The 12,150-nt window shown below is 47.0% G+C and overlaps 1 protein-coding gene across 2 annotated transcripts in view; it reads right to left on the bottom strand.

The window, feature by feature from the left end:
- Positions 1–8,206: 8,206 nt before the first annotated feature.
- LOC119436164 (alpha-tocopherol transfer protein-like) overlaps positions 8,207–12,150 on the bottom strand; it is a 37,196-nt gene continuing 33,252 nt past the window's right edge. The window contains exons 6-7 of one of the 2 annotated variants that reach the window (XM_049655894.1): positions 10,331–10,575; positions 8,207–8,396 (exon numbers count right to left, since the gene is read on the bottom strand). In XM_049655894.1, coding sequence (XP_049511851.1) covers positions 10,348–10,575 — 228 coding nt within the window. In that variant the 3' untranslated portion in view covers positions 8,207–8,396; positions 10,331–10,347. Of the gene's footprint in view, positions 8,397–8,987; positions 10,576–12,150 lie in introns of those variants that run through there. The other variant, XM_037702930.2, reaches the window with a different exon arrangement.

Consider the following 12,150-nt stretch of genomic DNA (forward strand, 5'->3'; position numbering starts at 1 on the left):
GACCAATAGGAACCAATTGGAAAATCCTTACTTCCAACCGGTTACGATTGGGTCAGAGGAGAAACCAATTGGAGTTGCCAACTGAAACCGATTGGAAAATCCCAAATCCAACTGGTTACGATTGAGTCAAAGTGAAACCAATTGAGTCCAATTGGACTTGCCAATTGGAATCAACTGGGCCCATTTGGGAAATCCTTATCTCCAATTGGTTACGATTGAGTGCAGGGATGCAACCAATTGAGTCCAATTGGCCTTGCCAGTTTGAACCAGCTAGGTCCACCTTACATTCCATACTGAGTCTAATTGGACTACCAATAGGAATAAACTAGCTAGAACGTAACTAACTGGGCAATACTTTCGGTTTATGAACCCATTCAAGGAAACTGGAATGAGTTATAGCTATATATGCATGCAGTACTAAGGCTATAGCAAGCCTGTTTCTGACAGCTGGAATCCTATTTAGGTTTGCTTTGCGGGGTATACAGGGTGTCCCAGCTAAATGTAGCCAATGTTTTAAAAACGACGGAGTGTTCTAGGAGGCTCAAACCAACTCAGTGGTGTTGAGGATCGCGTGTCCTAGTCTGAGGTATATTTTTTCGTTTTGTAAAGTTAATTAATCAGTATTAACTAATTGCCAAACTTTTTAAATATTGGCCTCACCAAGAAAGTGCCAATATGAAAGTTGTAGATCACATTTAAAAATGGCCGACTGAAGTGTTTGCAACTAAGTACCATTGATGGAGCTTCTTGTAATTGCCTTTAAAGAAAGCCCGCGAAATACAAAAACAAGCGCGTGATAGCGCCACTATTTCAGCGCCCCCAGGCGACCGACCAGTAAAGGACATTGCATGATTTTTTCGAGACTCACTCGCGTGCCCTGTCGCGATTAGGCGCACAGAGCGAGCGGCGGTGATGAAGGCGTGTCACACTTCGAGGTGACGTCGGTGACGTGGCATAAACATATCATTCGCTCCACTTGTGGGATGAACCAACACTACTGAATTGGTTTGAGCCTCCTAGCACACTCCGTCGTTTTTAAAGCATTCGCTACATTTAGCTGGGGCACCCTGTATATGTGTATTGGTATAGCCCATTGGTGCAATTGGTCATTCCAACCAATTGGTTTAAACCAATTGGCACCCATTGGGTAAATAGGTCACTCCAACAAAAACCAATTGGTCACATTCCAGTTGGTTCAATTGGTCCATGCTGTTATGTACTAATTTACGATTGGACATTTTCCAATTGGTACCAATTGGAAATTTCCCAATTGAAGTCAATCGCTTTTTTTTACAGGGAAGGCAAGAAATTATGCAATGTCAAGTACGTGTACGCCATTCACGAAATAAGCGGCGAAGTTTAAGCGCGGTGTCAATCGTCAATCGCAAGTGAAGCGAGTCGCGTACGAAGTTGAACTTCAGGTAAGGTTTGCACGCTGCTAGATTCAGGCACACAAACACGAGGAAATACTTCCAATAAATGAATTCACAGCAGCGATAAGCAGACATTACGTGTGCGGAGCTGCTCGAGCGCACGACGGTACGCGCCGCGCAGGCAGCGGTCTTAGCACGCGCCGCGATGTACTACGAACTGTTCGAGCGCACGACGAGCATGACGCTCGGGCGGGCTTCCTGTAATCTTTGTTGACTACATGCCGCTAAACAAGTCTGTGCTGTAGTAGTGCCCATCGGTCCCTTTAGCAACTGATAAATAACTGATGCAATGCATATGAGCTCGCAGTAACGTATTACGTGCTAATCGCGCTGCAGCGCGAGCTCGTGCGCTGCTCGCTTGGTGTAACTTTTAATGACAGCGCTCGAACATCGATGTGCTGTAATCAATATTGCCTTGCTGGCGCTGCCTTAACGTGTTGGCTTGAGGTCAAGGATGAGCACATTTAACTCTCGAACCTGTGCTGCTCGTAGTGGAGCAGTGAAGTTATCCAGCACGCCCGACGCTCCGCTGCGGGAGGCCTTGAAGAAAAACGGTAGAATCTGATGTTGTGATTCAGGTCGTCTTGCTCGTGGCAGCCCACGACACAGCCGTAACGACAGTGACGGTTTTTTCAGGCTGAGCTAGGTCTCTCGGTCAGATCGGTGTCGCCAATTCCTGCTGCCTCCAACATTACGTCCCACGGCATACGGAGCGTCTGTTTTCGTAAAACTATAGGCTACGGCCAGCTTGCAGAGTGGTCTGTGACAAGCGACGAGCCTTTTCGCACTCACAACAGGGCAGAAAAACAATCGAAACGATGCAATTAAAACTCAGGCTAGAAGCGTGCTTCGCTACAGCCAGGGCTCCCTACTACCCAACCTGGTATACTACCCAGCCAACTTTTCTTGCCGCCACCAGGCGCCGCTACTATACCTCAAGCTCCAGCGGAAGAGACCTATACAGAAACAAAATGTTGCAGCGCATAGTAGAGGCAAGGGCGTGCCCGTGCGCAGAGGTGCAGAGAGCGGCAGGAGCAGACGAACGGAATGGCAGCCGAGGCGATAAGAGCGAAAGCGCCGCCCGTTGGCCCAACAAATGAAGCGACTAAATAAAGATATAGCATGCCAAAAAAGAAAATAGCCAAAACACATTTTATTTCTACACATAATTGTATCACTTTACTTTATTGCTGTGTAGGTTGAAACGATAGAGCCACACATGCAAAAGTTACTGAATTTTCCTTTGGCTACTGGTGCCATGGCGACGCTTTATTACCGATACTAGAATGTACTGACGAGCGGCTGGGGCGGCGCATGCTTTGCAGTGAGGCGCCCGACGTCGAAAAATACTGTGGCGGCGCTGCGATTGAAGTGGATCGGGCCGCATCAAGGTCGCGCCGTTGGAAACTGCTGGCGATGCTGCCCGGCAGGGTCATTCGTAGTAGAGCACTGCACGGGCCGATTTTTTCAGCCCGAGCCCGGCCCGGGCCCGATTTTACATCGGGCTGCCCGCCCGAGCCCGACCAAAAGTTTTATGGCGAGACCCAGGCCCGGCCCGGCCCGGAAATAATCTACGTTACCTGCCCGGCCCGGCCCCCCACCCCTTTACCTTAGGCCCGAGCCAGGCCCGAGCCCGACTCGAAACCAGCCCGAACCCGGCCCGAGAGCGAAAAAGACCACCGAACGGCATTAAAAAATAAAATAAAGAAGAGAAAGACAGAAATTTATTCTTAAGGCATAAATACATGTCATATGCAATTATGAACACCATTTGAGAGGTCTGAACGCAAATACCAGCGCGCGAAGTAGTACGAATGACCCTGTCGAGCAGTATATCGCCAGCAGTTTACAACGGCGCGACTTTGATGCGGCCCAATCCACTTCTATCGCCACGCCGCTACAGTATTTTTCCACTACGGGCGCCTCACTGCAAAGCATGCGCCGCGCCAGCCGCTCATCCCACTAAACCGTATTCTAGTACACTCTAGCCGAAGCGCAGCCATGCACGACAGGTCGTGAGCGCAGCGCATGGATGGAGTAAATGGAGAAAGAAAGCTTCTCGTTCCTCCACGGTGCAGCGTAATGCGCTGCTGCTAGGCGGCCGGTTGAGAACATGCGTGCAATCATGGATGGACACAGTGCCATATTTCAGCCGCGTAACGAATTATCTTACCACTCATCGTTTTACCAATTCGCCTTTGAAGAATCAGCAAGTCGCGAACGCGCTTACACCGCGCTGAAAGCATTAATTACATTGATTTAGGTAAGGAATACAATGGCATCCTTTGGTTTGAGGCGACTTCGGTCTCTCTGGACTTTTACATTCTGTTGAAACAGCGCAAAATACAACGGAAGAATAAAAGGGAAGTACACAGGAGTAGCACTGCTAGCTTCCAGCTGCGCCGGGGCCGGAGGTTTTTCAGAGTCGAGACGCGCGAGGATAACTCGCTGCACGTTACATGCACACTACCAGAAAATCCGAGCCCGGCCCGGGCCCAGGTCAAAAAGCCCATGCCGTGCCCGAGCCCGGCCCGAGCCCGTGAAAAAACTGCCCTACATGGCCCGACCCGGCCCACGGGCCGGGCTGGGCCCGGGCTTTCGGGTAAGCCCGAGGCGGTGCAATGCTCTAATTCGTACTACTTTGCGCGCTGGTATTTGCGTTCAGACCGCTCAAATGGTGTTCGTAATTGCATATGACATGTATTCATGCCTTATGAATAAATTCATTTCTTTCTCTTTTTTATTTATTTTATTTTTAATGCCACTCGGTGATTGCGCGTGCATTACGGCCACAGTGTCGGCTTTCCTTCTATATACTATGTTATTGTGCAGTTCCCTTTGGAGAACAAATATTTTTCTCGTTCTTCAAGCAGCGTGTATCTCTCATGTGTATTGTTGCGCATGTAGTCTTCAATCAGTAGGTCTTGCAAAACGCAGACGGAGAAACTTATGTAACCTTCCTGCTTGCCGCTTCAAACAAGTAAAGCATATCTGCCCCATCCGGCGCCTTGTACTCAGATTTGCGGGAAGCATTGTTATAGATAAAAAAAAAGAGTAAACTGCAGCGCAACATTCCATTCAAGTTTCCGCCCTTCGTCGCGTAACAGAATGCGGAGTAATTGGTACGGGGTCATTTATTGCGGTCGGACCTCGAGCGCCGAAAACGGTTTTAGTTAGTCATTCTATATGCTAATCTTTGGCCGTAAGCTGTACGGGGAATTTTTTTCCAGTCGATACTTCAAAAAAGAAAAGAAAGCCTGCGCGGTAGCCTAATTAGTGGCTATATAATGGATACGACGTTGCGCTGCTAAACTGGAGCTCGCGGGTTTAATCCAGGTCGCGGAATTCGCTGGGAACCAAATGGAAAAAGACGTTAAAGAACCCCAGGTGGTGAGAACTAAACCGGGTGCCTCATAATATAATATCGTGGTTTTGCCACGTCAAACCGAAGAATTTGTTTAAATAAATAAATAAAAAAGCAGGTGGCTGCGTTCTTCGGCTTTTTTCTAGGGGTGTAAACACAATAAATTATTTTCGAGTCTGATTTTCGAGAAAAACATATTACGCTTATCCTATATTTCATACATAAATGTAATGCCGTTCCCAAATGCATGACCGCTCAACTCAGCAGCTTGTATATTTTAAACGGCTGCTTTCAGTTATCCGGTGCACTATCATAACCACCATAATGAAACAATTTAAGGAACGACATGTCTCACGTACATTTATAGATATGTGCAGATCTGTTGCGTTCGTTGAAGAAGTGTGGTACCACATTGGGGCACCCAGTTGCAAACATGGAGAGACTGTCAAATAAAAAGTTTTGCTTGTCTGAATCAAGTTCGCACATTTACAGGCTGCCCCAAAACGTGGCGTTTATATTGAATGACAGCTAGGAACTTGTTAAGCAGGACTTATTAACACCCGTGCGTTAATTCGCTCACGAACTGCGCCTCTGCGCAACAGCCACGACTCTCCGGCAGCACAATCATTCGGAATAACTGTCCTCACTTGCATCGGTTACTCACCTTTTAGACTTCAACAGTGCTGTTATGCGTTACATTCGAACGGAAACGACTATTCGGCGTCGTACCGTATATCAATAACACTTGTTTATATACCAGAAAAAAGCGATTCTGGATCCGGGTAAATATTCACAGTGAAGTAGACGGGCGTATGAAGCGGTTTATTGACGTTTCGGCCGGGATCCGGCCGAAACGTCAATAAACCGCTTCATACGCGCGTCTACTTCACTATATATATATATATATATATATATATATATATATATATAATGGTTTTGCCTGCTATGAATATTATTTCTGCGAATGAGAGTTTTATGTGCAGTATTCACTAATAAGTGTGTTTGTTACTGCAAACACGTGCGCTTATTCCGGTCGGGAGTTCTCATTTTTTCAATTAGTGCATTTAGAAAATGTGTTACTTTTTCCTTTGCATATATATCGTTAATATATATGTCTATGTACCCTTTGATTTAATTGCCTAGAAATACATTAGTCATTCTTCGCGCCACGCAGTTAATAAACCTGGTTTATTTCACTCTAATATTGTATTATTCGATAATTGTCCCTGATCAATATCCACCAACAAGAAGCGCGCGTAAAATGACACGATATCAATAATAAAATTTTCTTACGTAGCTTCATGTTGCAGAGATACCAGTTACTTTTAGAAGACAGTGGTAAAAACAGCAGTTCACTTGGCTAAAACTACATTTGGTACCGGCCGTCAAGAGTCATGGGCGCACCAAAGCAACTAAAACATTTTAAAAAATGTGCTGCACAGACGTTCTGCGAGAAAAACTGGGCGTCCGACAGCGTCCGCGTAGCGAACGCACGCTCGCTATAGCAGACGACGCGCTTGACAACGACAGCAAAATTGAAGATGTCGCGTTGTATAATCAATGCCTCAAATATATATGTTTGGCAAAATGGTGTAAACATAAATTTGCTGTACAAATAAAGCACTATTTTAAGAGCGCACTATGCGCAATCGTCCTCGGCGCCCGCAGCGAAAGTACGTTGAATATGCCGCGGAGCGCGTCTCCGTCCCAATAGTTCGCTCGCAGCGCCCTCGCACAATTTTTCCACACGCGGCGCCATCGGGAAAGTGCCATTCGGCTCACTCGACCATTGTCTAGTACACTCTGCCAATACCGGAACTAGCCCCTCTGTCCACCGCCTGGCGCAACCGCGCGAACACGCTCGTACCACAGATCACGCGTTCGTCGTCGTCGGAAGCGAACTTCGTCGTTTTCGTTGTCGTCTTCGTTGTCGTCTTCGTCGTCGTCGTCGTGGTCTTCCACAGCTGGCTCCGTTGCCGCTCATCATTCCAGCGTAGAATTTCACTTCTCTTTTGTCGTTGTAATGTGGAGGCCATGTTTACGGGGGTATGAGCAATTGCTTAACGGGGTATGTCCGTCTTACGTGACGGACAGATTTAGTAAAAGAGGTGATACGCGAATGTGTGTGCGTACTTATCGTCACGATGACCACCGATCAGGGCAATAAATATGTTCGCACCTTTGATCAAAATTCTGCGTCACCACTGTATCGTGCGCTAAACAGCTTCACTGGTCATCCATCTTCCCAGAGTAGAATGGCTCGTGATTTTTTTTTTTTCTTTCAAGATACGCTTTCCTTTTGTAAATGGTCAGTTAAAGGAATTGTTCGGCTATCTTAAACAAGGAAAAAAGCGACCTTTATGTATAAAGATACACTGATGAAAGCGGTGTATATAGCATGAAAACGTTATCTGACGCACAATCGTCAGAACCTGTCAGAACCTGTGCGTCAGAACCTGTCATGCGTTTCTGAAATTCCGGGGCAAAGCATGGCGTGTGACCTAGTAGGCGTTTCTTGGTCCTTCGGCGTTTCACTTTTACTAGGTGCGCTATGTTTTAGACAAAGATTTCCGCGTTCATTAAAAAGAAATGCAATTACTGGGTTTAACGTCTCAAAGCAACTCACAGCCTATGAGAGATACCCTATAGTGGAGGGCTCCGGGTTAGTTCCTACCACCTGGGGTTCTTTAAGGTGCACCTAACGTCTATGCATGTATACATGATCGTTTTTGCATTTCACTCCCATCGGAATGCGACCGGGAATCAAACCCGCGACTTTGTGCTCAGGAGCTGAAAGCCATAACCACTGAACCACCGCGGCGGGTTAGTGCTCATTTTAGCCCGTTAGTTTAGCATTTTGCACTTTGCGGTAAGCCGTCTGCAAACGAAAGAAGCTTAATATACTAATTTCGGAGTGGAAGCCTCCACAGCATATTACTACCCGTATGCAGGGGCTAACCTGGAGCTTGCCTCGACTTCACCTCTATAGGAGAGATCCGCGCCAGCTGGAGTCCGCGCACAACTCATTTTGCTCTTGCAGCGGAAATTCTAGGATAACTAAATATAAAAGCTTGCCGTTTCTGGCCATATTGTTACCTTTGGGTGAATACTGATATCGTAGTCTTCCATACAACCTGCCCAGAAGTTCCTCCGCTCCGCTACAGGATAATCTTTCTTCGTACCCCTATACTAAGATGGCGTCAGTCAGTCGGAATTCACTTTCGAGACGCCTTCCAAAACCCCAGAACTTTATTTTAAATCTCCTTGCAACACACACAAAGTGACAAGGGCAACAAATCACCTATGGCATCATATTGTAGCAGCTAACCGAGCCACATAATCTGAAGTTTCGCACAGATGAAGAAATGCCTTTAAATGAACTTTTGGTGGTCCACTGGTGCCTCTGAAAGTGCATTGCGGAAGTTTTGGACGCTGGATAACGTGATGTACCTGAAATCTCGATATTTTTTATTTCCCCGCTGGATGATACATTTATTTTGAATGTATTAAGTCTTATACACCACTACTGTATTATCTACCAATAGGCCACAACCGATAGAGGCCAACCTTTGCAAGTAAATGCATGCGGTGCCTTGAATCTGAAAAAAAAAAATTATTCCGTATATACCGCAACCCCTCCCCTCCCCCCCCCCCCCCCCTTAAAAAAGGAACAACCCTTGAAAAAATGAAAGAAACGTCAACGCCTTACTGGTGGAAAATCAAATTAAGTCTTTTGCGTGTATGCTTGTGTGAGGGGGAGGGGGGGGGGAGGGGAGCAAGGAAGAGAAACACATGACCACAGTGAATGAGAATTGCTGCAGAAAACAAACGCACCGTAGGTCTTGTGCCACGAGCAAGCCTGACAATATAGCGCAGATGCCGCTCCATCGTTTGCGCGCGCCAGAACATTGGACGTCACACTTTTAGTCGTCCTTTCCATTCCACGGTCCTACCCGCCGTGATTACTGAGTGGCTATGGTGTTATGCTGCTGAGCACGAGGTCGCGGGATCGAATCCCGGCCAATGGCGGCCGCATTTCGATGGGGGCGAAATGCGAAAACACCCGTGTACTTAGATTTAGGTGCACGTTAAAGAACTGCAGGTGGTATAAATTTCCGGAGTCCCCCACTACGGCGTGCCTCATAATCAAATCGTGGTTTTGGCACGTAAAACCCCATAATTAAGCATTCCACGGTCCGCGCCTGTATATTTATTCTTGCGATAATTTTGTTATGGGAATTAAACTATACAATTAATTAATTATTAAATTAGAAGCGAACGGGATATCTCTGGCCTTCTACTCTATGCTGGGGAACGGGTTTGGGAGAACGGCAGACACAAGGTACCAGGGAATGTGAGGTATCTAGGGTGGCCTGGCAAAAGAGTTCCGCAGTCTACTACTGTTCTGCGCTACGTACATCCGCACGATTCACGGCGTGTCCGCCTTGGCATCCAGTATAGTCGATGCTAGTGAAGCATATAGTGCCCCTTGTTTTCATACGTCTAAAATACGTGACGGATATACGTTTCCTGTCACTTACCGAATCAAAGCGGTTATAAGGTGGTTTGATTATTTATGAAACGTCACGCCAAATAACGCTTCCCGAGTCTCAACATAACATAAGTAAACCTGCAAGCCCGGCATGATGAAGGCAAAGAAACAATGCGTCACTCGCTCGCTACATGGTGACTCCGTGTGACTGACTGCAAGGACTGACGGCCCGGTACGTAACGTATCGACACAGAACGCAAATGTCTTGCAGTGTTTGGATGTTGTAGTGGCAACACGTAGAGAAGCGTTAGACACAGAGAAAGATTTAATCGTGCATGGTTGCAAACAACTGTATTGGGTACCCGCGAGGACACTGAACGTTCAGGAGGCACTTAGCTGTTGACGGTGATGTACATTTTGCTCAAGAGTGGTGATAACGTTCAGCGGATTCATTTGAGGGCCTTGTGATGCGCTAGGTGGGCCGTCATTTGTGCGCTGGATCGCTCTCAAGTTGGCTGCTTACCGCCTCTTCCGCCTCTTTGTGCAATATGTCTTGTTCGCCTGTCTCGCGCTGGCTTTTTAAATGATGTGGCACTAAACGACGTGCCTGTTGTTTTTAGCGTATTCAAACACATCGAAAGCGGCGCTTAGATGGAGCGATTGCTGGCAATTTAAGTAAGGCTATAGACACGCCTGCAGTCAACAATATCCTCTTCCTCCTCCTGTCAGGGAAATTAGAGTGACACAGCAAATAGAAGAAGGCACCCGCTTTAGGAAGATTGCAAAAATGCTGACAAGAGGACGCCGCGAAGGAAGGTCGTGGTGTTGATTTAGCTGCGCATCACAGATCACTCTGCTGCTCGCCCGAACATCTATAAAATCTTGGAATGCTCCCAATAAGTGTGGGTCAAATGCACATACTTATTGCACTGGTGTTCCCATTATTCTGCCCAGGTAATAACTCGCCTATAAAATACGTAGTCACATTCGTCGATGTCTAAAATCGCGGATCAGTGGTCCGAGGTTGGGCGGTCCGCGTACCAGCATTCCTCTTCGTATCACAGGTGTGTTACTATCATGTTTGCGAGCTCCGACGATGTATCGCAGCTGTCGCTCTTCTTGTAGCCGTATTTAATATCTTCTGCAAAAAAGTGCTCCTCGGCTTCCAGTTGCAACCAAAACTTCTGGAACACTGTGTCAGACACCAGGCCGCCGTAAGCTTCGGGCAGTATGCTAGCTGGAATGTGTTCGTGGAGCCCTTCCATCTTGTGCCCGTGGAAATGTATCTAAAAAGTACGTAAAAAAGAAAAAGAAAAGAAAAAGTCACAGGCCTGCGCAGCACACGCAGAACAGTCACAGCGTAAGCTGGAGAAGCGGCTCCATATAGGAGCTTAATTTTCTGCACCCAGCACTACAGGGTCTTTGCGGCGAAGTGTTTTCGCGTCGTTTTCACGAGAATGATTTGAACTGTCCGCCTGGCGTCGACCGCGAGCTGTGGCTTGCGCCGCAACACGTCGGGCTCTGCACAGAGGTCTGCTGAGCCCGAAGTTGCCTGGTTGCAGCCGCGCGCGTAGCTCTACGATTCCCTTCTTCAGCAAAGGTTCGTACCTTGCGAGGAGGTGCCATAACGTGTACCGAAGAGTAAACACAGGTATCCAGACTACGTGGCGCACATGTCACAGCACTTGACCCGTGGCCCGATGCGATGTTGTTGATAATTCATTTGCATACTCTTTGAAATGGGGTGGTGACAAATAGTCACCTAGCCTACTTGAGTTTACCAGGTCCAGCCACATGCAGCATGCAACTGCTATATGCAACTGTAGGGAGCCTACATGCAACACTGCTACATGTCGGGACACCTGGTCGAATATAGCGCAACTGCATGCAATGCGATGTTCGCACGTATCGACACTACGTGGCGCGCATGCCACATCGCGTGACAAATAGCCCGATGCGATGCTAATGATGATGATGATTTAATGACATTCCCTTTGAAACGCCAAGTGGCAAACAGTCACCTAGCTTGCTTGATTTAATCAGGTATGCTGTACATGTTTTTCATTCTTGCCTTTTTGTATACATCTACTTGATCTTCTTCTTTTTCCGCAAACCTTATCTATCTAGGAAGATGATAATGATGATGATGTGGATGCATTGGCATCCCCTTTGAAACAAAGCGGTGACAGTTACCCAGCCAGCTAATAATGATGATAAGTATTACTTATTTGCATTCCCTTTGAAAAGCGGCGGAGACGTGGTCACCTAGCCAGCTTGATTTAATCAGGTGCGCAATATATATATTTTTCTAGCATTTTCGTATACATCTCCTTAAACTTCTTTTTCTTCCTCAAACCTTCTACCTTGTACCGCTACCTGTGCATCTGCTACATGGCGTGTCACCTGGTGTAATAATATGCGAATACAGTGCAAAGTGTGCACGTATCGACGCTACGCGGTCCGCATGTCACATCGTGTGTTTCCTCGCGCGTCAGGGCGTGTTTATAGGGTACTTTTCCGCTGAAATTTAGCATGCAATTGGCTTCTGTCAAGGCTTCTTAAACCACGTACACTGGCCGAGCTGTGGCTGGTGTATTTAGAATATGTACATGTGTATCTGATAATTTGGTTTGTGTTTGTGAAATGGCAATAAAGAACAAAAAAAAAAAAAAAGGTTGGCGTGGCTCAGTGGTAGAGTAGCTAACTCCCACGCAGCGGGCCCGGGTTCAATTCCCGGCATGAACTGGAAAGTGTTTCTGCTCTTTCCTGGCGATAGCTGCAACGGACACCGGACACCATCACCACCCGAAACGGCTATTGGAATGAGCCCCTTAACAGCTTACGCTGTAAAACGATGTTGA

Source organism: Dermacentor silvarum, chromosome 1, assembly GCF_013339745.2.
Source record: "Dermacentor silvarum isolate Dsil-2018 chromosome 1, BIME_Dsil_1.4, whole genome shotgun sequence".
In the NCBI taxonomy this organism is placed as follows: Eukaryota; Metazoa; Arthropoda; class Arachnida; order Ixodida; family Ixodidae; genus Dermacentor; species Dermacentor silvarum.